Here is a 25,655-nt window from a genome sequence, read left to right as displayed (position 1 = left end):
CCACATAGAACCTTTTTTTTTTTTTTCCAGTTCCTCATGTCCAATCCAGTACCTGCAGTCTGCAGTACCAGGGATAAATGGACACTAAACCTTATGCCAATGGTACCTTCAGCACACTGTGATTTCTGGGAACGTGGCCCACATTCATTGTGCCACAATGACTGGACTTGTTTTGGGACAGGCCTGCATTGCTAGAAGACTGTTGCCCCTTCTCATCCTCCATGCAGATGTATTTGAAGGTATTTGTCAAAACCCTTAATGTTTGGTTTTCTATTTGCTTTTTTCAGTTTCTGCCAGAGCATTAACTAGTAAACTGTTGTCATCTATTCCTGCTGATAAATTTATGGTGGAATAAGCACCTAGTGAGGCTGCAGCATCCAGGGCTTAAATATGACAACCACTTCATGGACAGCCACAATAAATTCATAACTGCCTCTCTGCAGACCAGTGCTCCAAACACATGGAATTAGCACAGTACAGTAGGATCACCATTATGCTTTTAAATGACAAGTTGGTTCACAAATCTGAGCAGCTGAGCAGTGCAGCAGTAAATTGCAGTAGTGCTCTGTGTTAAGGTATGTGCACATTGCATCCATCTCCTGCAGGCCTGGTTAGTGCTGGCCAACCAACATTAGAACTGTTGGGGTAATGGAGGTTCTTTCATTTGGGCACAGATTACAGGCACCAGAAGTAAACCAAGAACTGGCTTTCAGAGAACAGGGAGCTCACACTATGTAGGGAACAAGGGTAATACTCTTGTATTACTAATACTACCATTAGTTCAGTTACCATAAATAATGTCACCTGCAGCATTTTTGCACTTTTTGTTTGCATTTTGCAAACTTTGCATTTTTGTTCAGAGAAGAACTTTTCCATAAAGACAGATGATAACAGGATTTTGAGAAAGTCTTGTATTTTCTGACTCATGAAAATTATCTTCATTGCCAAATAGAGCTTGGCAAAAGAAAGTCTGACTGTATGCTTACAGCTGCAGGCAGGGTGGCAGAGTGAGATGCAGTTTCAAAAGTCCTTTCAATAGTAAATGAGTGAGTAACGAAATGGCAGATTATATTCAATCCAAATATTAAACATACACAATGGATTACTTTAATTTACTTAGCACCACTTAGGAAAGAGGCCTCTGAGTCATTGTAGCTGTTGTGCTTCTCCCAGCACTGCCTTCCTTTAGAGGCATGTCACAGCACAGACTGCATGGCCTGTATAGAAGTGGGATTTGCTGAAAATCAACAACATCCTCTTTTTAATGGAGATTTAGAGGTTTTGGGTAAAGCCATAAGGGAAACCTGTGGTGTGAACATTCTCTAGAAGAATTATAAGGACTGTACAAGCACTAATGGTAGGATAGAGCAACAAGTAGTGATATGTTTATTTACATATTTCTTTATTGTACATAAACACTTAAACACATTTTGAGTAATGTTTTTCTTCAAGAATCTCTTCTTACAAGTATGAATCAATAAAACAGCTCACAAACTTAAGCAAGAAGACACCTGATTATTTGCCAGGTAAGACATTTAATGCTGTGCAGTAGTGTTTTTATCAGTCTATTTCTAAAATTTGTAATTTACTCATATTTCTTGCTACAGCTTATTTATTGCCCAAATTTGCTTAATTTTTGGATAATGTTTCCTCAAATAAATAAACCATGCCCTTCAACTGTCCCTTGCAGTCAATTATATTAACTAGGACAGCTATTCTTTGGACATTTTATAAGCCACTGAAACTCTCATCTGAAGTAGGCCACCAACTAATTGCTATGCACAGGCAACAACGCCACATTATTTTTGAAACTCTGTCATTCTTGTCCTGTAACTGCAAATCCACTGTAATGGTGAATTATCTTTTACATGACCGCTTGAAACCAGAAAATCTGCTGTTTAAACAAAGTCTCTGTTATTTCTTTTTTTTTTTTGCACAACAGAAAATAACTTTGGACATTTTTATAAATTGAGGTCAGAAGAAATAATCTTAACTATGTAAAAGGACATGATGCTATTTGGAAAACATTGTCAAACTTCAAAATGACCAGGTTAGTTCACCTTCAAAATATTGTCTTAGAAATACAGCATCCTTTTGGGGTTTTAGCGTGGGAATGGGAAGTTATCTCAGTAGAAATCTTTTTTAGATGCTTGTTAGCTTCATATTAAGAATTTATGCAGAACCACTGTATTAAAGCCATAGTCTCCAGACCTTTGAGGGCCTCTATAGAGCTGTATAGGAAGACTCTTTGGATGACAAGGGGAACAGATCTAGCAGTGAATAAGTTCATGGGACATTGACTGCTACTACCTGAATAATCATGAGGTGAGAATCATCTTAAAAGTGGCTGGAGAGAAACACTCTTCTTTATGCTCTAGTGAAGCATGAACTCTAAGCCATTCCTTGAGTGTTCTCTTTCAGATGTTAAGCTTGGTAAAATGATAAACAGTGGGATCGAGTGCACCCTCAACAGGTTTGCCAGTGGCTGTGTGGTATGGTTGACACACTAGTGGGAAGGGATGTCATCCAGATGGACCTGGACAATCTTGAGAGACAGGCCTATGTGAACCTCCTAAAATTTAGCAAGGCCAAGTACAACCCTAACCCTAGCTCTGTACCTGGGCCAGACAATCCCAAGCACAAATGCAGGCTGGGTGGAGAAAGGATTGAAAGCAGTCCTGGGAAGAAAGACTTGGGGGTTTGGTTGACAAGAAGCTCAACATGAGCTGTAAAAGTGTACTTGCAGACCAGACAGGCAACCATATCCTGGGCTTTGCACTATGGAGACAGGCTGAGAGAGCTGGAATGGTTCAGCCTGGAGAAGAGGCTCTGGGAAGACGTCATAGCAGCCTTCCAGTACCTACAAAGAAGATGGAGAGGAATTTTTTACAAGGTCATGTAGTGATGGGACAAGGAGGAATGGCTTTAGACTGAAGTCTTTCAGGTTTAGATTAGATATCAGGAAGAATTTATTCACTATGAAGATGGTGAGGCACTGGAACAGGTTGCCCAGAGAAGCTGTGGATGTCCCATCCTTGGAAGTGCTCTAGGCTAGGTTGGACGGGGCTTTGAGCAGCCTGTTCTAGTGGGAGGTGTCTCTGCCGACTGCAGAAGGTTGAAACCAGATGATCTTTAAGATCCCTTCCCGCCCAGGTCATTCCATGATATTTCTTTTGCCCTTGTGTTTTCATAGGCTGAAGCTGTCTAGGCCTTTTACAAGTAATTGCAAACCAAGCATCATTGCCATTGATGCCCATGATTCCTTTACCTAGTCTTTACAGCCTCCTGTTAAAGCAGAGTGGCAATTCTCCACCTCAAAAAGTACCGCCTCATCTTTCTTCCCTGATGATTCAACTGATTTTTAACTTTTAATTGGTCTTGTCTAAATGATTTGTACATTAAAAACCTAAGCACTGGAATCTCATGTGCTAAACCTCACATGCTTTGGCAAGTGAACAGCATGTAAAGGACCCCACACAGTTCCCTTTGCATAGGGAAGGGTTTCTAGTGAACTAGGACTTGTTTGAGCTTCTGCCAACATTTTTGTCAGAAGGTTTGCTTTTAACATTGCTAATGATTTGGAAAACAAAACAGAGTTTGTAGAACAATCTTCAAAATATTTATGGTAATTAGCACGTGGAAAAGAAAAAGCCCTTCATGGGCTCCTGTGTATACGAGATGAAGTAGTTAAAAGAGGAAGATTTCTGAGCATTTGTCTGTTGCTAAACTGTTAAAATTTCTGTGCCAGACATAACCATGGAAGCAAACAATGGAAGTGCACTTGCTCACACTATTCCAAAATTATCCTAAAGGTGATGAAGTTGTTTGAAATTTTGTCCGTAATTAGCAGAGCTGAAAGAATTCACCCTCTTTTTATAAACAATGGAAGGAGTCTCGCAGATTTTCCACTCTTATTGCTGGAACATAGATCTGATACAGCAATTTAAGTAAAAATGCTGTTTAGGGCCTTTTTCTAAATCTTATTATTCCTAGCAAGACAGTGAACTCCCAGCATTATGATACAAATCATACCATAAAGTCATAGTAATTTAATTCTGGCATTCAAAAATCTTCAGTTCTAAATTCAGTGTTAGCACAACTAAAATGAAGCCAAGAAAAATTTCTTCTGAGACAGTTAACCAAACAGTCTAAAAATTTTTAATTCTCCTAATCTGAAACATTCTTCTACAAAATACCTCTATAATATTTGAGATGGAAATAAATGCGCACATCTAAATTTCTAAAACTATGTGCAGTGTTAAATATAGGCATTTGCATTAGTGATGAAAAGATAAGACTATCAAGATTTCCTATCCTTCAGATAAGCAGGCTTTGGAATCTAGAAATATTTTACATTCCTCATCCCCAGCCAATTCAGGAAATTAATTTTAACAGGATATTTCAAGGAAGATTTGCTTGATTTTGAATAGTTTTAAGAGAAGGAATGCGAGTTTTCACGCCTTCATGTAGGTCATTTAAGTCACTCCAGAGTGTCTGTATATTCAAAATACTGGCATTTTAAATCACCTTTGAAATCTATTACTCCTCGCATTAGTTTTGTTCTTGTGAGATTAAAAGACAAGTGAATAGTTGGGCCCCTATATTTTTGGTGTATTTTTTTTAGAAATAGAAAAATCCTTAGAAAACTGCACTATTTGGACAAACACTGAAAAATGGTTAGATGCTTATTTTGAGCATTATTTAATCTTCTTGAAACAGCCAGAATATCTTCTGAGAACATGCTGCACTGCGGCATGCATATTTTAATTGCCTTGTGCTAGATTTACTATAATAACAAGGACATGGTCTACCAGTCAAAACGTTAACACTGGCACGTGGAAAAATTGAAGTCTCATTCTACTCCCGTATGCCTACTGTGAAGCATAAGTGAGTGGCTATGTAGACATGCAACTACTTCTATATGTCTCTTCCTAATTTACATCTGACTTGAGAAGTGCTGGAAGTTCCTAATGGTACTATGCATATGTGGACATGTTCTCACAGTGCTTCAACATCTCCAACGTATACTGGGCCAGGTACAGCTTTTTTTCTGTGACACCCGGACAATGGAATGTTGACTAACAGAAATTGTAATAGGCATTCTTATTGTTTTATTGATTTTTATATATATCATGTATGTTTTATGCTGAAATAATTTTAGTATTTCTATGAACCCAGCAAGGGATTCCAAAATTGTGCAGTCTTAGGATACTTAATACCAGCTGTTGAAGTTCAACAGTTTAACTAAATTTAATGCATGTAGGATAAAGCTCTTAGCAGAAAGGGATAAAGCGTGAGAGGTATGAAGCAAATTCTGAGTAAAAATCTCACTGGTCAAACAGCTATAAGCCTTAGTAGAAGGAGAGTCAGAAACTGAAGAGCGAGATCAAAGAAAGCTGGTGAATTCATGAGGAGGAACAGCCTTTTGTGGCTCTAATGAAATTCCTGTAAAAATGCCTGCATGTTCAGAGAATTTTTCACTCTCAGCCATGTACTACCTGCAGAATCATGTAACAGTCCACGTTGGAAAGGATGTCCAAAGTTCATCTGGACCAACCTTCTGCTGTCAACAGACTGACCTTCAAAGCTGGATTGTTCACAGCCTTGTCAAGTTTTGAAATGCTGCAGGCATGAAACTCTTCAACCTCTCTTGGCAGCCCACTCGAGTGCTCACCCACCCTTCTGCTTGAAAATGTTGTGTTTAAGCCTAATGTTCTCTGGGTGCACCTTGCTACTGCCACCTCTTAGCACTGCACTCCTCATTTGTGAAAGGAGCCTGACTCTGCCTTCTCCATACCCATCTTCTGGCCAGGGTGTGGTGTGGGCTGGGACCAGTGGGGTCCTCGTTTGGGCCAGCAAGGCAGGCAAGGTGTCACCAGCTGTGGCTCGTCCTACCACCCCCACTGAAGGAGGAGAGCAGGCTGGGGCAGCCGAGGGCAGCCCTGTCCACGTGTGCTGTGCTGCTGAGGCTGGTCTGAGGCTGAGCTGAGGATGTGAAGTGGGGTCAGCACAATGAGGGTAACCAGGGTCAGGGACAGCCTCATGACTGCTGAGTGACTGTAGTGACGAGGCTGTGGAGGCCAGGCTGGCAAGTAAGCCCACAAGTGGTCAGGGACAGCCTCATGACTGCTGAGTGACTGTAGTGACGAGGCTGTGGAGGCCAGGCTGGCAAGTCAGCGCACAAGTGGTCAGGGTCCAGGACAGCGGGGCCCATGGCCAGGCCCAGGCAGGGCTGTGGTGCTGCTGGGGCAGTGACCGATGACCCTGAGAGCTGATATGGGGTATTGAACCATGGCAGGGTAAGCGGGAGCCCTGGGAGTGTGGGCAGGGACAGGCAGGCTGGCAGCGCTCAGTGCTGGCACTTGGGCATTTCAAACCTTCTGCCAGATTCTGCTCTTAACTTCAGGAGTGCATTGTCTACTTTGAAGTATATCTTTTTCAAAAACCACCTTTGTGTTGTAAAAATCTCTTCAAGATAATAAAAAAATAATTATTAAACAATAACCTCATACTGCTTATACAGATCAATTTTTGCTTCTCCTTCAGCCTAACTAAAAACATATGTCCCAATGATGAAAAATTCAACTTCATTTTCAAATTACCTAGCACAAGTCAGGATTGCTACCCACTACTGTAAAATGTTTGTTATAGAGACTTTTAAAATGCTTCAATTAGTTTGTAGATCGTGAAACAATTAATCTTTTTTAAAACTAACCTTGTGTCCCTGCCAAATTTGACTTGGTATTGCTAACTCAACAAAAAAAAATTATAACTCAATAAAAATTTGTAACTCAGTAAACAAATGTATAGGAACAAATGTTTCTATAAATACATGAGTAGCAAAAGGAGGGTTAAAGGAGCATCTCCATCCTTTATTTAGTCACTGGCCCTGGAGGCATTTAAAAGTGGTGTAGGCGTGCCACTCAGGGCCATGGCTTAGTGTTGGACTTGGCAGTGCTGGGTTAACAGTTGGACTCAGTGATCTTAAAAGTCTCTGCCAATGAACTCACCCAACCTGGATCACAAGCCCAGCAGGAGTTAACAGTGTTGCACTATTGCAAAAAAGCAAACATTGTGCTGACAAGTATGGAGGGCACTGGCACGGTTCAAACATATGAAGTAAGCTTTCCATTGATTCAGGGCTCATGAGGTCTTGCCTGGAGTACTGTCACCCCAGAGTGAGCACCCAGCTGTTACTGGTAATATTTTGACTACAGATCTTAATGGGTAAGTCAGACAAGACACACAAATACCAGCCTAAAAGTAGTTAACTGGATGTTTTCATCAGGACACAGGAGTTCCCTTCCTCTTCTTCCAAACTGGTAGCCCTGAAAGATAACCCCTCCCCAGTGTCACAGCAGGATATGCAGCTCCCAAAATCAACAGTGTTCAAAAAATAGTTTGAGAGAATCCAAATCCTCTGATCACTCATAGTGTAACACAAAGATATTTCCCAAGTTCCATTCTTAGATATTTAAATACAGTGAGTCATCTTAATTAAATACAATAAAGAAATTTTTTTTCCTGTACTTACTACTGGCTTGAAAAAGCAGGTTGTCAAGTTCCTGGCTGAGATAAGAGTTAATTTTCTTCCTAATATCTGGTAGAGTGTTGCATTTTGGGTTTAGTAGGAGAATCATGTTGATAACACTGATGTTTCAGCTGTTGCCCAATAGCGTTCACCCTCAGTCAAGGACTTTTCATTCTCTCATACTCTGCCAACAAGGAGACACAAAAGAAGCTGGGAGGGAGCACAGCCAGGATAGCTGACACAAAGGGATATTCCATACCACACAACATCATGCTCTTTAAATTAAATCGGGGGATTTGGCCACGAGGGGCCAATTGCTGCTCAGGGGTGGGCTGGAGTTCGGTCAGAAGGTGGTGAGCAATTGTCTTGGGCATCACTTGGTTTTTTTGGGTTTTATTCCTCTTTTTTGTTACCTCACTTTTCATTACTATTGTTGCACTGTATTTTACTTAATTTTGTTTATCAAACTGTTCTTAACCCATATTTTTTATCTTTTTTTGAGTTCTCCTCCCCCTCTCAGGAAGTGAGTGAGCAGCAGCATAGTGCTTAGTTTCTGGCTGGGGTTAAATCACACCACCAATCTTCCTTCTAGTCTTTTTTTTTCCTAGAATTGTTTCAAGTGGAGCTTTTCATATATCCTTACTACATATGAGGAGATTTAAGAGAAACAAGAAATACAGAAGGTGGAAAGAAACCATAAGTACTTATGAAAAATCATGAGTGAGAGTTTTAAAAGTGTTCCATACAGAAACTGTTTGAGAAAAAGAATTAAGTGCCTGCCAGAAAGACGATAATAGTGTACAATGCCCACTAATAATCTGAATGTGGGCTAACATTTACCAAAAAATCTATATTGTGCACACAGCCATTACAAACAATTTGGTCACTTACAAAAGCTTTATTTATAGTCCTATAAATAGGACTATATTATGCCATTATTATGCAATGTAGTCCTCTTTTGGAATAATGACCTTTGACTGCAGATGTAACTGCTGAGCATTACTCCTTTGGACCCCTGAACTATTTTTACAGTTTGAACATTTTGAGGTCCTAGAAAAGCCACTCTAAAATTTCTCTTGATCAGAGAACGGCAATACAAATGCACAACTGAATTTGAAGGAAGGTATAACGTCTAGAAGAAAAGTAATCACTAACAGCAGACTTGGACAAATAAATCCCTACTAATCTCATTAAATGGTAAAATGTTCCAGGTCTCAAGTGGAAGATTTTTACAGGTGATAGGTGACACATGACACCATTTTTTATTGTTTCTTTGGTCTTCCTTTTGATCTGTTGCCATTCTTACAACTCATTCATCTCAAAAGAGTTATGATTTCGTTTTTATTAGTGTTTGAACATAAATGAAAATAAATTGCATTTTTAGGAAGATAGGGAGGAGAAAATTTGCACTAAAAACACAGTAGTAAATGGTTTCTCAATTCTGATTTCATTTTAAAAAGTATATATCCCAATTAATTTGACTTTAATTAGTTGCTTCATTACACACCTTTTATAACTTGGGCAAAGTAAGTCAGGACAAGTGCTTAGCTGGGATCAGACCTCTGAGCAGGTACTCACAATGATTGCAGTGACTTTTCACATAAATCAAAGAGGGTTTTTTTTTTTATAAACAGTGTTGCAACATGAAGATTAAAATTACATCAGTACACATTACTCTCAGATAAAATATTGCACTAGGTAAGCATTCTATCAGAATGGTTTCAGTGTACTCACCAAGAAAGGAGAAAGGATGTTTCTATGTTGCTTTTCAAGTTTATAACTAAGAAAGAGCCGAGATGAAACCACATATGCCTGATACTTACTAAAAGTAATATTCAGGACCTGGGTGGGGAGGAAGGTATTAGCTAGTCAGAGAAATCCAAGGAAAGCTGGATAATTGATCAGAAACATTTCAGGTTCAAAGTTTTGAAGAAAATTTTAATTTTAGTTTACTGCTTTCCATAATACTGAGATGGTGGAGCAAGGGACAAAGCTATTTACTGAATTTTCTGCTGACTTGCTAGTCAACTTTCCAGAACAGAGACTTGGAATGCTTCCAAATTTCCTTTGTTAGTTATCTGCAAAGAAACTTCTCAGAGCTACTTAATAGGAAATTTGGTAAAAACCAGATTCTGTGGAAGTATTTTTTTTTAATAGAAGATTAGGTAGTAGTATGGATACAAGGCTTACTGATTAAATGTGAAGAAGTAAGTTTCAAAGAGCTGCAAAATCTGCATCTGTTCATTGCTACTTGACAACAGAAACAAAACCCTTCTAAATTAATCCTCTAGTCACACATTTAAAGCTGTGCAAATTCTCCAGCAGGACTACAGCATCCATATGGAAATTATTTTTGCTTATATATGTGAATTTAGAGGAAAAAGGCCACAGTGATACAGTACACAATGGGTTGTATGCAAAGAATTTCAGAACATACTGAAAACAAATGTCAGGGCTAGCAGTACAAACCAGCTGAGCACCTGCTCTGCCCCGGTGCTCTCCATCCTGACCAGGCGTAACCCCAGCCACCACAGCTGAAGCCAACCCACAGCTAATTACATCAAACATGTGCTCCGGACTGTACGAAGCTATGTAGTCCGTCCCCTTCGGGAAAGATTGGATTTCATGGCCATTTAAATAGCAGAAGGAAAGTGAAACTTGAACGTGACCCAAGCGCGGAGGCCCGGCTCCTGCGTGAGGCCGCGCCAGGGGGGTCAGCGCTGTCCGGGCCGATGGGGTCCGGGCGCGGCGCTCGGCAGCCCCTGTGCCAAACCCGGCGTGACGAGGCAGAGCCGCGCCTGCCAGCCCCCCGCAGCAGGTGATCCCAGACCGGCTTTCTTCTCCGGGCGGCCCCTCCGCTGCGCTAGAAGGCAGCGCAGCCTGCATCCCCGGGCAGGGCAGGGCTGCGGGCCCGCACCCCCGCTGCCCTTCGCACCTGGGCGGCCGCCCGGCCGCGCGCGGAGCCGCCGGTGACTCAGCGGCTCGCCGGTGACCCCCTCCCGCGGCGGCGGCGCCTCGCCACGGCTCTGCCCCCTCCCTCTCTCCCTCCCGCCCTCCGGTAGGATCATCCCACCCCGCCGGGCGGTCACCTCAGCAGGAGGAGCCGCCGTCACTTTGCCTCCGCTCCCGCAGCGACCTGACGGCAGTCAGCCTCGCCGCGCCGCACCATGCAAGCAGGGAAAGGAGACGAGAAGAAACGGGACGGCGCCCGGACCCTGCAGCTCACCATGAAGAGGGGCTACGAGGTGCTCCGCGACCCCCACCTCAACAAGGTAGGGGCGGGCAGGGCAGGTGCGCCGCTTGGCGAGAGGGCGGCTGCCCTCGCCCTTGCCGCGGCCCCCCCCGCAGCCGCACTTCCTGCGGGCCCGGCGCTGCTTCCTCTTCCTCCGGGCGGCGGGGGGCGGCCGGTGCCCTCCCGCCGCCGCCCCTGCGGGCCCGGGCCGCGGAGCCATCCCTCGGCAGCCCCCAGGGGAGAGGAGCTGCAGCAGCGGCACGGGGAGGAGGATGCTGCTGAAAGTTACGCCGCTCTGATGCGAGTTCCTGCTGCCGTGCTTCTGTTTTCCCGGTACCCTCCTTCTTTTCCAATCCTCTTCTCCACGGATGCCCCACCTCGTTTCCTGCGGGTAGAAGTGGTTGTCCTGCGTTTTCTCCCCTAGCAGGGTGGAAAATGTGTTTATCGCAACTATTCCTCTTGGAGCTCTAAAATGCAACTGTAGTTTCCTCCCCGCTCTGCATCAGCTAATGCAGTGAGCTTTTCTGAGAGATGCCATAGCACAGCAAAACCTTTTTGACGTGTTTCCAGTTTGCTTAAGAATGATAATTCAGCTTCATCAAACTTTCTAAGCATGTAGAACTAATCTGGGAAACATAAAGCTGAGTAGTGTTTGCACAACTGCCTGATAAAGATGCAAAGTTAATAGAATAATTAAATTGGTATGACAAGCCCTGAATATACTGCCAAAATGAAAATTGGTTAAAGGTAGATAATAAACCGCACCTAGCACATGAAGCCTTGGTCAGACCCTTACCTCCAGATTTCACCCTGCACATTAACTGGAATGGTGCTCTGACTTGTACATCCACATTAGAATGTATATTCAGTCATTTTGCTTATTGCCGAGTTGGATAAATTGACAAAAACTGTGTCTCTCATTTTACTGGACAGGTTGACTCATCACTAAAAGCTCCATGTGTAAGTTAGATGAATAGTGCTTTTATTAGTCTTGGTGCTTGACAACAAAGTTTTCTTAGAGTCTGTTTTAAGTCTGTGTAGGCCTGAGAAGGTCTCCTGAGGTCAGGAGAAAGGAAAATTTACCAAAATATAGCTCTCCCAAGAAGAAACCAGGCTGTTTTGCTTGAGTTTGTATTTAAGCAGCTGTAATATTCATGGAAAAAGTCTGATTCAGCGTAACCAGGAAGGCCAATCCAACAGAAAACTCACCTTGTTTAAAGAAATGAAAAGGGGCCTGTTCTAAAATGCATTGACTGAAAGGCAGTCGGGGCAGGCTCATTGCAATGCTCACGCACCTTACATCTTGCCTCTGAACAGCGTACAGTAGGGATGGGTTGTCACAGATGAGGTGCTAAAGAGGAAGGGCATTGCTTGATTTCAATATACAGGAGAGAGGAGTTACAGAATATTCTGGCCTGGAAGAGACCCACAAGGATTATCAAGTCCAGCTCTTAAGTAAATGGCCTGTGTGAAGATCAGACTGCCAACCTTGGTGGGTTAGCACCATGCTCTTCCTGGTGCTAACCCACCTCTTCATACTCTCTAAGCGGTGGTATAGCACCTGTGTACCATAAAGCAGAGAAGCAGGAAAAGATAGTTGTTCATTACCATTGAACAGAATTTGAAGTTAGAAATGCTCAGCTGCAAAATCTGGTCTTTGTGCCTGTGAGAAAAGTCTGGTCCTGGTGCGGTGAAGGATAGGTAATCCCGTTTTCTGACTGAGACAGGTGATATGTTTGTGGGTGTAGATGTACTACACCCTAATATATGTATGTACACCCACACCCTAATATGTATATATTTGATTCTGTGTAGGTGCACTAAATTCAGATATGTTGAGGACTGCTCACATGGTTGCCAGTTTGATAGCTTGTGGCCTGCCTGCACACATGGACCTGCTACTCCCAGTTCACTTTCTGTTGTCAAGGCCGTTAAACAAGCATCAGGTTGCTGAGAATTCAATTTAAAGTAGATAAAATATTTCCTTTAATGATTCTAAAGTACAGGGATTTCTTGCAGTCCTGCAAGGTGCCAGAATTTTCTGCTATCTTGGCCCTGTCAAGGAGTTGCAATTTCTTAGGATCAGCACTTTCTTTTGGATTTGGTGCCAGTTTTAAGCGGCCTATTTGCACTTATGTGGCAAAAGTAGACTGTAAGTACTAAATAGTGGTATCTAGCAGTGACTTGTAGAAAAGGAAGGCAAATGATGCTTTCAGAGTCTCTTAAGAGACAGATACCCTGGCAAGCAGGTAAAACTGAGTTGTTTTACCTGCTTGCCAGGTTCAGCTTGCAGGCTTCAGGATGTGGGAGCTTGGGGCCTATGTCCTCAAGTAACACATTCCTTTTCTCAGACAAATTGAAAATTTTACATAGAACCATTCATACTTGAACATCTTTAAAAACAGATGTAAGAAGAAATAGGTGCTAGATTTAAAAAGAAAAAAACCCCAATCAAAACAGAGAACTCAGTCCCAAAATCCTATCTCTTTTTAGGTGCTCCATTTAAGTGTCCCACTCATTCAACAATAAAACTGGATTTCTGCACACTTGTCCTTTTTTATACTTAACCTTCCTGGCTTTTGAGAGAAAAGGATGTGTGAATGCCAGGGTAAACTCAAATTTCTTATTTTTTGCTTGGCCTCTGCTTTTACTTGGATGGCAAAATTGACTCCCTAGGCAATGTCATTTTTAAATCCTTAATGTTTGACTATGTTAGTAATTCACAAACATGTCCAATCTTCAGTGGGAAAAAGTTCAATTAAAAATGTTTGGTGGTTTTGTGATTTGTTTCCCCTCCCTTCCCTCCCCACCCCCTACAAAGCATTTTCGGTCCCTGAATGGTTTATGCCATCTCAGCAGCAGTGATACATCAAAAATCATGTCAAACAGTGGATCGTAACAGACTGAATTTAATTACTTGAGGATGTGTGTCCAAGTATATGGACAATAATTGTAACTCAGTTTATTGTCTGAAATTTTAGGCTGTTAGTGTTTAAAAGTATATTTAGAACCTTTCTGGTAATTGTCTGTCTTTTTCCCTTAGGCAACCAAACACATTGTAAATAGCAATTGCAAGGAAAACAAACACACTTTCACTTCTTTCCACTGAAATAGATTTGGCTGGGAGTTGTTTGCTCTTTAAGCTGATGAGCTACAGAAGTGTGGAAGTAATTTGCTCTTTCCCTACTGTAAATCTCATGCATGCTTTGTTCAGTGGACAAGTTTACAATTTTAAGGCTCGCAAACAGTTTAACACTACAGTTTCATCTTTAATTTTTTACCTTTTAATATTTAAGCAAATCATATTTTCCTGTAAGCTAGTTATTTTCAGAGTCTTGGTGTGAAGATAGACAATCACATATTTCAATACAAAACTTTCCCAATAGCCTGCATTGGTTGCCAAGTGTAAACTCTTCCTTGACTGAGAAACTTTGCCACTGGAGAAATGCTTTGTTTCCAGGCTGCTTTTATATTCTTGCAGAGCAATTCAGTGAGCAGTAAATAAGTGACTCCATTAAATCTAAGTGCTGGAGGGCTCTTTCTCCTCCCTAGTTATCTAATTTTAACTCCTCTACTGAGTGACTGCTGTTGTTGTTGCTGAGTATAATGTGTGTGTAAACTGTTTTCTTTCTCTTTATTCAAGTTGCACTAAAGCACTGTAGAATTTCAGAACAGACTGTCTGATAGGGCTGCTGAATATCTGAGAGCACTCAGTGTCCATCCCACCTGCAATTGCATTGGTGTCTTACCCTTATGTCTCCCAGATGTGATGCCCCTGAGCCTTAGCAGGTTCTCACTTAGTGACATCAGTTGCTGGCTGGAGTTGATTGTCAGTGCCTTGACTTACTGTGGGGTGTACTCTAGAAGGACCATACCGGAACAGAGCGAAGGTCCATTCATCCCAGTGTCTTATTTCTAACGGTGGCTCAACTGGAACCCTGAGGAGAGGCAGAAGAGTGAAGGTGCCTCTGGTGAATAATCAGCTCCAGGCTGAGGGAATGAGCAGGTGATTAGAGGGTCATTAAGATATGAACGTATATCTCTCCTATCAGTTTACACATGCTAGGTGTACTAATTTACTAAAAATCAATTGCAAACTCCTTAGAGAGACTCACGGACTTCCCATTTTGCTCTACGTTTCAGACAGTGGCATGAGCAAGCTTGTGAAATACAGGTAGATTATGTTCTGCACACAACTAGTTGCCTCTAAAAAAGCAAATTTGATTTTGATTGGGTGACATATGAAAAAGATTTTATGACTTTGACATTAGTGGGCAACCCTGCAACAGGTCTCAGAAAACCCAAAAATCAGTAAAAAAATCAGAAGTATTCCAGGGAGATTCTCTCTGTCTGATGGGTAAAATAGAAGAAGCATTTAAGAAATTCCTTTAAATAAATCTATTCCTTTATCAAATATCAAGCAGTAGAAAATTACTTTTCCTTCCATAGATAGTGTTCGTATTTTCACATCTTAAACTTGTGTGTGCTTTGGGTGGGTCTTGTGGAGTGGTCAGTGCCCAATGAATGTTGCCATTGCCTTATCTGTAGATAGCTATTCTTGCAGAAAGCCGATGACATTGGGGATGGAGAAGGAAAACACTTCTTTAAATTGCATATTAGAATTATCTACAATTCATAATTAATTCGTGAGATAGATTTTCTGGAAGTTACTTCATATTGCAAGGGATTGTTTAATTTTAAGTGGTAGTAGGAATGAGAGTGCTTTTTAGATGAGAAGATTGTTAGTTCCATGTGAAAGTTAAAGGTATAATCTGAGGAATTATTTTTAGTATAGTTGTTGATCATTCTTACTGTGTTGTACTTCCTTTAACTTTTTGCCCTTTAAAACTTCGAAGTTTTTAAAAGTAGTTGTTCTTGGTTCTTATCTTTTCCAGATCATATAGCAGAGCAATTCTGATCTTGATAGGGATAACCACGTGATTTTTCAGGTCTTTGACAAGAGTGTGGTATAGTGTTTGTGCTAGCACAAAAAGTGAATAAATCTGGTCTTTGAAGCATTTTAGAGTGAACTTCTATCAATTTTGCCCATGTGTTTGACAAGCATTACATTTTTTATGTCTTACTGGGATATCCAACACTAGTTGCTGTTCTGTGAAATGGCAACTTAAAACAGGAGGTTCTTCAAGTGTGAGGTTGGCTCGTACAAGAACTGTTTGCTCTTTAACAATCAGGATCATAAGTTGCAGACTGGCAGAATGCAGCCACCTTGTGTGCTTGGGTTTTGGGCAAGGGTGTGAGCTTGATAGTGGCTCACTGGTGGGTACCACAGGGCTGGGTGAGGAGGTTGTCACACTGGTGGTGTATTCCTCCTTTCTGTAAACACCTTGTTGAGGTGTGAGCGAGGAGCAATCATGCGGGATGTCTTTTGTATGACTGTTTTTATTTTCAGTATGTGTGGAGAAGCTTTAAAAATAAATTCTGTGCTTTTTTTCAAGTCTCTTATTTTAAGGCAGGTTGTCCTGTATACTATTAATAAGGAGAAAGTCTTGGAAAAAGCACACAGTGTTTAAATCAGATTATTTTATCACTGTCTTCTATTTAATATATACAGCTCGCAGAGTTCATTGCTTCCAATACTTTGCTCCTGACCTAGTAGGTGAGTCGCTGTGGTTGATGTTATGTTCTTTTCTTCCTGTTGGCCTCCAGTTCTTTGCTTGCAGTTATGAAACAGTGCTGAGACAGCAAGTTGGGAACAAAGTTCTGTGACTTGAATTAAAAGCAAATAAAATGAAGGAGAAGACGTTATGCGGTAAGCTAAAAAGCATTAATAGCAACTGAATAGTGGTGTAAGTTGTCACAGGAAGCTGAAACTTAGAACTGTTTTCCTGCAAATCTGCTTCAGGCATTAAAAACTATTTTCAGTTGTGTAATTTTCTTGTGAACTTCAGTAGTTGAATACAAAATTGACCTTTTTACTTTTGATTGAGAAATCCTATAGCCATTGGTTATAAATGCTACTTGAATAGAAACATTAATCTTGGCACAGAGCACCTTGTAAACAGGATCTCTGTATTTAAATTGAGTTAAATGTGCCTTTTGACGGTAGGTTTTACAGAGATGCTGGCCAGAGTACTTGAGCGTTGTTTTTTAATCCTACTTATGGATGCTGACAGTAAATAGGAGTAGAGTTCACTGAGAAATTTTGCTTCTGTCTAGGTAAAATAAACTGCAGAGAGTATCTTGGAGTACAGAAGTTCTTACTTTGCATTCTGTACTTTATTTATCCAATTCTGCTGAATCAGTGTCTTGTATTGAGCTGTTGCTGAAAAAAACAGAAGTTGCCGCTGTAGGAGGCACAAGGTTCCCTCCCCCCAGCCCTGCTTACCTTGTGGAGGGGAGGAGGAAGAGAACTGTGTGTGACACCAATGTTTCTTATTAACCAATGACCAGAGGTTAAAATGTGCCATCTCTGCTTTGTCATGCTTTCCTTCCTTGCCTGCTCAGGTGGGCTGTGTGTTTCATTCATTACTTGCTTCTGCCTGCTGTTGCCCATGCCTGCAGGAGTTGATGCAGAGTTTCATGCCAAAGGTTTCCTTGCTCCAGGCTCTGGAGGTCTGAAAGAGAGTATTAATACCCTTCAATTAGGTCCTTCATTGAGTTTTTTTCCAGTTTATAGTTGAGAATTTTTAGTGGAACAGCTGTTTTGAAGAAGCTTCAAAAGGATCATTCATAGAGGACGTGATCCTGGGATTTCAGCTGCAGTAGCAAGTGGTTTGTCCTCCCTGCAAATCTGAAGAGGTCCTGTAAGGTGTCATCTGTGCTCCCTTGGAGGTTGATGGTGTGGTCTGTGGCCCATCATGGCTGGAAGACTAGCATGGAAAGTGCAGAAAATAACAGAAATAACACTATTGGTTTGTGTGCCTGTCTAATGAGGTTGGTTATAGTATAACAAAGTTTGTTGGTAGTAGGTCATTAGTTAAGCTTTGTTTGAATGTTCTTGTCATTCATGGAGATGCTTTCTCTGTACTCTGTGCCCAGATCAGGCCTGGCCTGTGACTAGTTTTACAGAAATTATCTCTTCTGTCTGGTTTAATATAACACCAAGGAGCTAAATCTGTTATAGGAAAAAGGCAATAGAATATGGGTAGGATTAACAGTTTGTAATATATGGTAGCCAAAATTTGTTCAGGAAACTGCAGACAAACATGACTCAACAAATATGTACCTACAAAGTAGGATAGGTGGGACTTGGAACAAGTCCCCATGGTAGAAGTAGCAAGGCTATGCATTAAATTGCAGGAGACTGGGGAAAGGCTTTGGTGCTTCAAGTGTTTTACCTGATGTAGGAATTAAAATATTTAAATAAAGATGCTGATGGTTTCTATTAAGAGGCAGAGGATGAATTTGGCTTGATGCTAGGAAGTTCTGCCGTACCATTCAGGGAGAAGAGTATCGTACACAATCACCAGCACTGCTTTCTGGAAGAGCTTGCAGTCATGAGAAATCTACCTTACCCAACTGATATATTAAGAAGTGTTATTTATTGTTGGTATCCTATTCTCAAAACCTATGAAGTGACTTCTGGTTCTGAAATTGCAACTGTGCAAGCTCTCTGTGGATTGTGTTGTATGTCTGTTCATCTTAAAAAAAAAAAAAAAATTAAATCAAAGTCATGGAAGTCAAGGAAGATGGGGAAGCCATCTAATAGGTGCTTTAAGAAATTGTCAAAATAAATTGAATAATTTTTATTACTATTCACCCTATGCAGCCTTCATAGATTGAGCTGCTGTGTTGGTCACTCTTCTTTACCTTAACCTTTCTCCCCTCAGCAGCAAATTTTTACCTTTAATTGAGAAGTAAATGATTGCTGTCAGGCATATTGATACTGAATCTCCATGAATTTACATTTTAAAAATATTTCTTTCTTTTTTTTTTTTTTTCTAGAATGAAATTATATGCTTCCAGAGAAATAAGAAAATTGCTGTGTAATTATGTGTTGGGTTATCATTATGACTAATTTTCTTGATTTTGTGATGTACAGCATGACAGTAGGAATTTTAAGGTTGCCTCAAAGGACTGTCAGTGTGACACACATTACAGATAGCTCCAGGAGCTGGAGCTGACAGGAAAGCTAAGGGTTGGAGCATTCTCACAAATAAGCTCATGGCATTTATAAGGATGATAAATTTGTGTAGGAGGTATTAGGGAAAGACCTAAGAACCTGACCCTAATACCAGTTTTAGTAGTGTAAATGAGAGTAAATGAATGATAAAAGGATTCAAGAGAGGAAGCTGCTGCAAAACTGCCATGAAATTAATAATACATTAATCCTGGTGCATTAATCCTTAAGAATACCCAAAAAAACAGCCCATTGTCATCTGGAGAGTTTGAGCTCCTTTAACCTTCACAGATTGCTTGTTTCCTAGAAGCCAGTGTAGAAAGAAATGTTGAAATACTCATAGTTTGCAAGGTAAGTGGTTTTGGCTAGTCTGACTAATTTGTTTAAAGTGATAAATATTACAGTATCTCATTTTGTGTTTAGTTAAGATGACTTTACCAATCCAAATCTTTGGTTAATTTCAGTGATAAAAAATGCTGTGGAGAAAGCTAAATTTGTTTCTGTTAAAAACAGGTCTCTAATTTTGTCTGAGAATTACTTATGCATATTCCTTGGTATAGCTTATTTTAGGAGTTAATGAAAAATAACCCCTGCATTGCATGCATAAGGAAACATGTTTTGGTCTTAAGCTTTGCTAATGTAATTTGTTGCATAATTCCGGAAGCAAAAATCCTGCCTTAGAAGAAGGAGGTCACGGGGCACCCTGGAGGCAGTCCTTGCAGGCCACTGTGTACTTTGTGTTCAAGTCAGTGTTTGTAATTTACTTGAACACTCTTAGTGCCTATTTCTGTGTGAAACATAATACTCTGAGCAGGGCCTGAATTTGTTTACAGTACAGAGGAAGCAGGGGAAGCGCTTTTTATATACATAAAGAACACATAACATAGAACTGAAGGGAAAAAAGCTCTTATGATCTGATTACTTCAGACTTTCAGCCAAAGATGTGGAAATATGTCAGGATGTAGTTGTCTGGTGTGGGAGCTCAGAAAGCACATTCCTCAGTCCTAAGATATAAGTGAGGCATAGAGCAACCATGAATTTTATCATTGCATGTTTATGCTTAGGTTTTGCTTGCTTTGTTTGAGTAGCATCTCTTACCCATTTCTGGCTTAGAATTTTTTTTCCCCTCAAAAAACAAAATCTAATATTAAAACTAAATCACTGTTCTGCTTGTTCTTATCCCTCTTACCATTAGAAGTGATTTGAAAAATTGCAAACACCTTTGGTTCAATGTAACTTTGCTTAAATAGATGCAGTCTTGAGTCTTCTGTTAGTATTTTAGATTCATCTGTCTTATTAATGAATTGTGTTTATCTTTATAACAGAGTAGGTGCTATGAGGTATGAAATGATTTTGGTATCCAGTTCAGATTCGATATCACAGTTTAGTTTTCTTCCTCTTGTCCCTTGTGAATGATACCCTTTTAAGTTTTCTTTTGGCATGGAGTTTAGATAGTACTGCTCTGCATGAGAAGAGCAAGAATTATTTTGAAATACATAATTCCTTTTTCCACAAAGGCATAAATAATTCTGGCTTTTTAACGACAAAGAAAAAAAAATCTTTGCCTTAAATCAGTGCTGGAAGGGAGTGCATAGTAGTGATTATGAAGCATACTGTAACATATATGGTACTGGTGTCTGGCTGACTTACTGGATTTCATCCTTCAGATACCTGACTTTACAAAGCAGATTTATGTGTGTGGGATGTATTTACGAAAGAGACAGTAAAGCCTCTTTACCTAAATAGTAGAAGAGAATTCAATAGTTACAGATAAATGTCAGAATAGAAGAACATAGTATTGTCCAAGTAAAATGAATAACTGAGTTTGCCAAAGCACTTAACATTTTGATTTGACTTGAATCTCTATTATTGAAAGGTAGAGATTATCTGCTGCTATTTACAGGAAAATAGAAAAAAACGTGAAAATTAATTTCAAAGTTTTGATTTTGTGCTGTAGCAGTTCCCTAAGGTCCTTAGGTTTGTGTAGCTTTGGTTTACCCCAGGCATAAGCCAGTTTTAAAAGTTATGTCATAGAAAGAAGGGCTGGGTAAGAATGGAGAGGCTTCTTTCAAGGGATTGGGATTCAGGCTCTTGGGCCTTCTGCAGGAGTGAGACCTTGCAGCAGTTTTTTCTTATCTCTCTCCAGTCGTTTCAGTCTTCCTCAGATCATATGTTTTAGGTGACTGCTTGACATGTTAATTCCAAAGGTTTCTCTGAAATTCTTCTCTTGCTTTGGCTGGAGCTCATGTGGGACAGTTGTCCTTTCAATTCCAAGACATCATCTTGGTATGTTTCAAGTTGCCTCTATCCCAGGAGTGTTTTGAAATTCAGTGATGCAAATTTATGACTTAATATAGTCTTGGGAGAGCATAAAATCAGTGTGGTTTATCTGTTTTTGTATTTGTTGCTTTTCGTTAAGACAAGAGTTCATGACAGATTCTCTGAGGTTGAGGCTTACCAATTGCATAGCTTTCTGTAAATGAAATCTGGATAAAGCATTACTCTTGTTCATATAATAGAGGATTTGGCATCTGCCTGGTTTTTAGGTCAGTCAAGGGTCAGGTAAAAAAATAGCTTGCTAATTCTGAGTTATGTTTTTTAATTCCTATAGAGCATGGCAATTCTTACATTTAGCACAACACAGTGGATCAACTAAGTGCATCTATGTAGCTGGGGATAAATAAATAAATCTGAATGAGTAAAGAGGTATCAGAAAAGATGTCTTACTGTGTAAGACAAAGATGTCTTACTGTGCAGTACCAAGAGGGCTTGCAGCACTCATCCTCAACAACTTCTTGAAAGGAACACTTTATCTAAGCTCAGAAAAAAACAGAGCATCTTACTTTTCATCTTACCTGGGGAAACAGAACCAGTGTGGCTCTGTCTTGTAGCCACTCGTGTTGTGTTTGCTGTAAGAGCAAAGTGTTCCGGGTCAGGAGTCTGTGTGAACCTGGAGCCTCTGAGCTCCTGCCAGGCTGTTTGTCGTGCTGAGCTCTTGTGCTTCTTGGAGTACAGGGATAAACACCAAGTAGGAAATAAAAAGTGAGTGCTTTCTTTTGAGGTGTAATTCTTGGGAAAATAAATATTTCTCTAGGATAAAGACGCTCATCCTTCAAACTAACATTATTTCCTAAACTTCCTGAACTTTGTGTCATTTATGGCAAGAAGTAACTTTATTTTGGTTTTATAGTTACCAAGTCCTCTAACTATTCTATAGTAAGGAGTAGTGGTTAAAACGGAGGTAAGAAGAATAGATGAGTATAGGAAAGCATCATATAGTTGTCATGGTGTACCGCCAGCAATTTAAACAGGGGGTGTGGCTGACACCCTTTCTGGGTTGCTTTGAGGTACACTTGACAAATCTTTAAAAGCTTTCTTTGTCTTACTTCAGAACTCTGTAATGCGTATGAGTACACACATTTTCCCCCCTTAATTACTGAGCTCTGCTTTATCAAGAGGGACAAAATATTGTAGTAGATTGGGCACTGGACTGGAAACTAGGTCATGCACTAAGAATATTAAATGTTAGTAATTTAGTTTTCTCATCTGAATAGGGAAACAGCATTTGAGAAATGTTCAGGATGAAAACTAATATGAAGTACTTGGTCTTGTATAATTAGTCATTTTAGATAGTGTTTACATTGTTGTTTTTATACTGCTATAATCTAGTTTCTATATAAAATTTCTTTCCTTGGTGGGGGGAATAATCTTTTAGTTTTTGCAGTAATCAGTCAGCAAGCTGATAGTTCTTTAAAAGTCATATCTAAGTAGACCCATATTGAATCTGTAAGTCCTGACATATTTTATCCATGTCCTTTTACTTTCTACTGTATTGCAATTAAAAGTAGAGGGGGTATTAATGGATTTGCAGTCTCCTGAACATACAATTTCCTAGATCCATGAAAACCCATTAGACAGGACTGCAAATCATGGCCCATACTGAATGTGGTGGGGGAAAATGAAGATCTAAATAGGCAGGAAGAACTCATCCATCTGTGTAGCTAAACCTGCTCCTGGCTGCAGGCCATGCTGTGACATGCAGATTAGTTCCAATTAGATGAAGTGGTAGCTGACCCTTGGCTGCCTCCTCTAAGCCTCCTGGTCCTGGGCAGCATTCTGAGGGTTGCCTCCCTTCCAGCTAAATGGGGAGAAGAGGTGAGAAGTGTTCAGTATTTATCACCTGAGTGCCTGGGGAAACTCAGGTCAATACTTCCTGCAAGAGAAGGTATTTTAACCTCCAGCTAGGCACTGTTCAGTCGTTTTTAACTCAGTAAAACTTCACTTCTTTAAGAAGCTAGAATTATCTCCAGGACTTAAATGCATGTCATGATGTGAATGAAGGTTGACTTTCTAAGGGTATATTTAGCTGTCTGACGATTTTCCTAGCTACTGAATAGGTAGAGGTGATACAAATCTGACACCCACTGTTTTCCCAAACTTAAGAATTTTGATGTTTATTCCCTAGAGAAATTGTCCTGCACAAAAATTGTGTATAAAGGCTGAATAAAACCACCTTGTATGCTGGAACTATTACTGTCAAAGATAACTTTTAAAATTTTTTTGATTCTTTCCTAAAATGTGCTAAAACAAATACATGTATATGTCTTCTAAATAGAAGAAGCTGCATACATTTTCTTTCTTGTGATATTCTTGGGAATCAGACTTTTCTAGTGTAAATACCCAGGAAAATAAGATTTTCTTTGAAAGATAACTCAGTGATGTTTTAACAGTTGGCAAAATGAATCTATTTGGACATCAAAATATTGAATGATATCCTAATACTCTCCTATTTTGTAATAATTTCTTAATTCAAAGTGGATTCCTTTTTTCTGTTATGGGTTTCAGCAGTGACCGTAAAGCCTACATGAGGAATTGATATCTGTGAATCTAATCCTGAAAATAATTATTTAAGTAGCTACAGAAAACTAGTGCTTGTCTGGCTGTGCTCCAACTTGCCAGCAGTGCAACTCTCAAAGTATACATGGTAAGCATTTTTTTTGTCCCTGAAAATACTTACATGCATCTATTTACTAAAATACAAAGAAACAATCTTTCAGCTACCATGAGGAAATGTGGCACATGCATAAAAGCCCCATTTATCTTGTACTGACCTGTTACTTACACTTCATTACTTTATATAGGAGAAGCTGCCGTGTGGAGAACGGAGCAATAGGGCAGTATTAGACATACAGCTGTAGGGATCCAAAGCTGCATCTCTTTTGGTGAGTCTGCTCTGCATTCCCTGCATCTGTTATCCTCAGCAAATTAATAAATAATTATAATAGTAAAATCGTCATTAGTCTCATTTTGGTGCTGTGGGTGTTGTGCTAGCGCTGTGAGAAATGCAGCTTGGGTTAAAGATGGTATGAACAGAAATTTTTCCTACCTGCCCTGTCCTTTCTTCACTTCACATTATATGTTGTTATAGGCAAATGGATTTCTGTTTCCAACACAAAATAAATGTTTGTAGGAGCAGAACCTGTTTTGGCTGGAAACTTCTTTTGAGTCATATCTTGAAGAGAGCCTCAGCCTCTCTAGATTGTGTTTGCTGGTGTTTGACTCTGCCTTGAAATGAGTAGTTAAAGGAAAATGCATGTTAACCATTGAGTGGTTTTGTTTGATGTGGCTTATGGGACTGCAGTATTTGAAGTAATCACAACAGCATGTCTTGGTTTTAAAATAATACCTTGTAAACAAAACTATATGAATGTTTTCCATTATTTAACTAACCCAATTTAGTCAGTGCTCTGACATTTTATCTGTACAGTAAGTTTTGTCAAAGCATGTTAGTTTAATTTTGGGGAAATTTTTTGGGTGTATTTTATTGTGTATTGCACTGCAATTGGCCTGTCTCAATGAGGCTTTGCAATATTTTGTCCCAGATTCATGAATTAGTTATTTTCTGTTGCTAAAAACTTTGGTGCTTCTTGAAATAATCCTTTTTTCTGTGAAATTGTTTGCTGGTGTTTGACTCTGCCTTGAAATGAGTAGTTAAAGGAAAATGCATGTTAACCATTGAGTGGTTTTGTTTGATGTGGCTTATGGGACTGCAGTATTTGAAGTAATCACAACAGCATGTCTTGGTTTTAAAATAATACCTTGTAAACAAAACTATTCCCTCTCGTAGAGTTTTCCATGCTAAGAACCTTGCAAAGAGAGTATTTTTTATGAATGTTTTCCATTATTTAACTAACCCAATTTAGTCAGTGCTCTGACATTTTATCTGTACAGTAAGTTTTGTCAAAGCATGTTAGTTTAATTTTGGGGAAATTTTTTGGGTGTATTTTATTGTGTATTGCACTGCAATTGGCCTGTCTCAATGAGGCTTTGCAATATTTTGTCCCAGATTCATGAATTAGTTATTTTCTGTTGCTAAAAACTTTGGTGCTTCTTGAAATAATCCTTTTTTTTCTGTGAAGATTGCTGTCTGAATGCTGCTTAGTGAAAGATGGTTGTAATATCACAGGGAATGTGAGTGAAATGTTATTATAAAACCATAATGTAATTCCTGTCGAAAGGGACCTCAGAAGTCAAACCTCCTACTCAAGGCAGGGTCAGATATGGAGACAGGACAGGTTGCTCAGGGCTGTATTCTGTCAGGTCAGGAAAATCTCGAAGATAAAAACTGTACAGCTTCTCTGGGCAACCTATTTATGTGTTTGTACTCAAGAGAAATTTCTTTTTTCATTATATTTAGTCTGAGCCTCTCTTTTATCTTATGCTTGTTGTCTCTTGTCCTTCTGCTGTGTACTGCTGTAGAGAGCCTGGGTCTGTCTTCTAGACAGCCTCTGCATAGGTGCTGGAAGGCTGCT

General features: G+C 40.0%; 1 protein-coding gene and 1 long non-coding RNA gene across 3 annotated transcripts in view; one reads left to right on the top strand and one right to left on the bottom strand.

Moving 5' to 3' along the window:
• Positions 1-1,352: 1,352 nt before the first annotated feature.
• Positions 1,353-10,885, bottom strand: LOC121360521. 2 transcript variants are annotated; one of them, XR_005956219.1, is made up of 4 exons: positions 10,758-10,885; positions 9,266-9,373; positions 7,535-7,715; positions 1,353-2,860 (listed from the first exon to the last, which is right to left on the bottom strand). It is a non-coding gene; the product is annotated as an uncharacterized LOC121360521 (long non-coding RNA). The 2 variants fall into 2 exon arrangements; XR_005956220.1 differs by lacking the exon at positions 9,266-9,373.
• The window catches only part of ME1 (malic enzyme 1), a 155,018-nt gene continuing 139,551 nt past the window's right edge, over positions 10,189-25,655 (top strand). Inside the window, exon 1 of the mRNA XM_041480404.1 lies at positions 10,189-10,803. Coding sequence (XP_041336338.1) covers positions 10,699-10,803 — 105 coding nt within the window. The 5' untranslated portion in view covers positions 10,189-10,698. The remainder of the gene's footprint in view (positions 10,804-25,655) is intronic.

This window comes from Pyrgilauda ruficollis, unplaced genomic scaffold (assembly GCF_017590135.1).
Source record: "Pyrgilauda ruficollis isolate IOZ18807 unplaced genomic scaffold, ASM1759013v1 scaffold51, whole genome shotgun sequence".
Lineage (NCBI taxonomy): Eukaryota > Metazoa > Chordata > Aves > Passeriformes > Passeridae > Pyrgilauda > Pyrgilauda ruficollis.
This window is presented reverse-complemented; position numbering and strand designations above follow the sequence as displayed.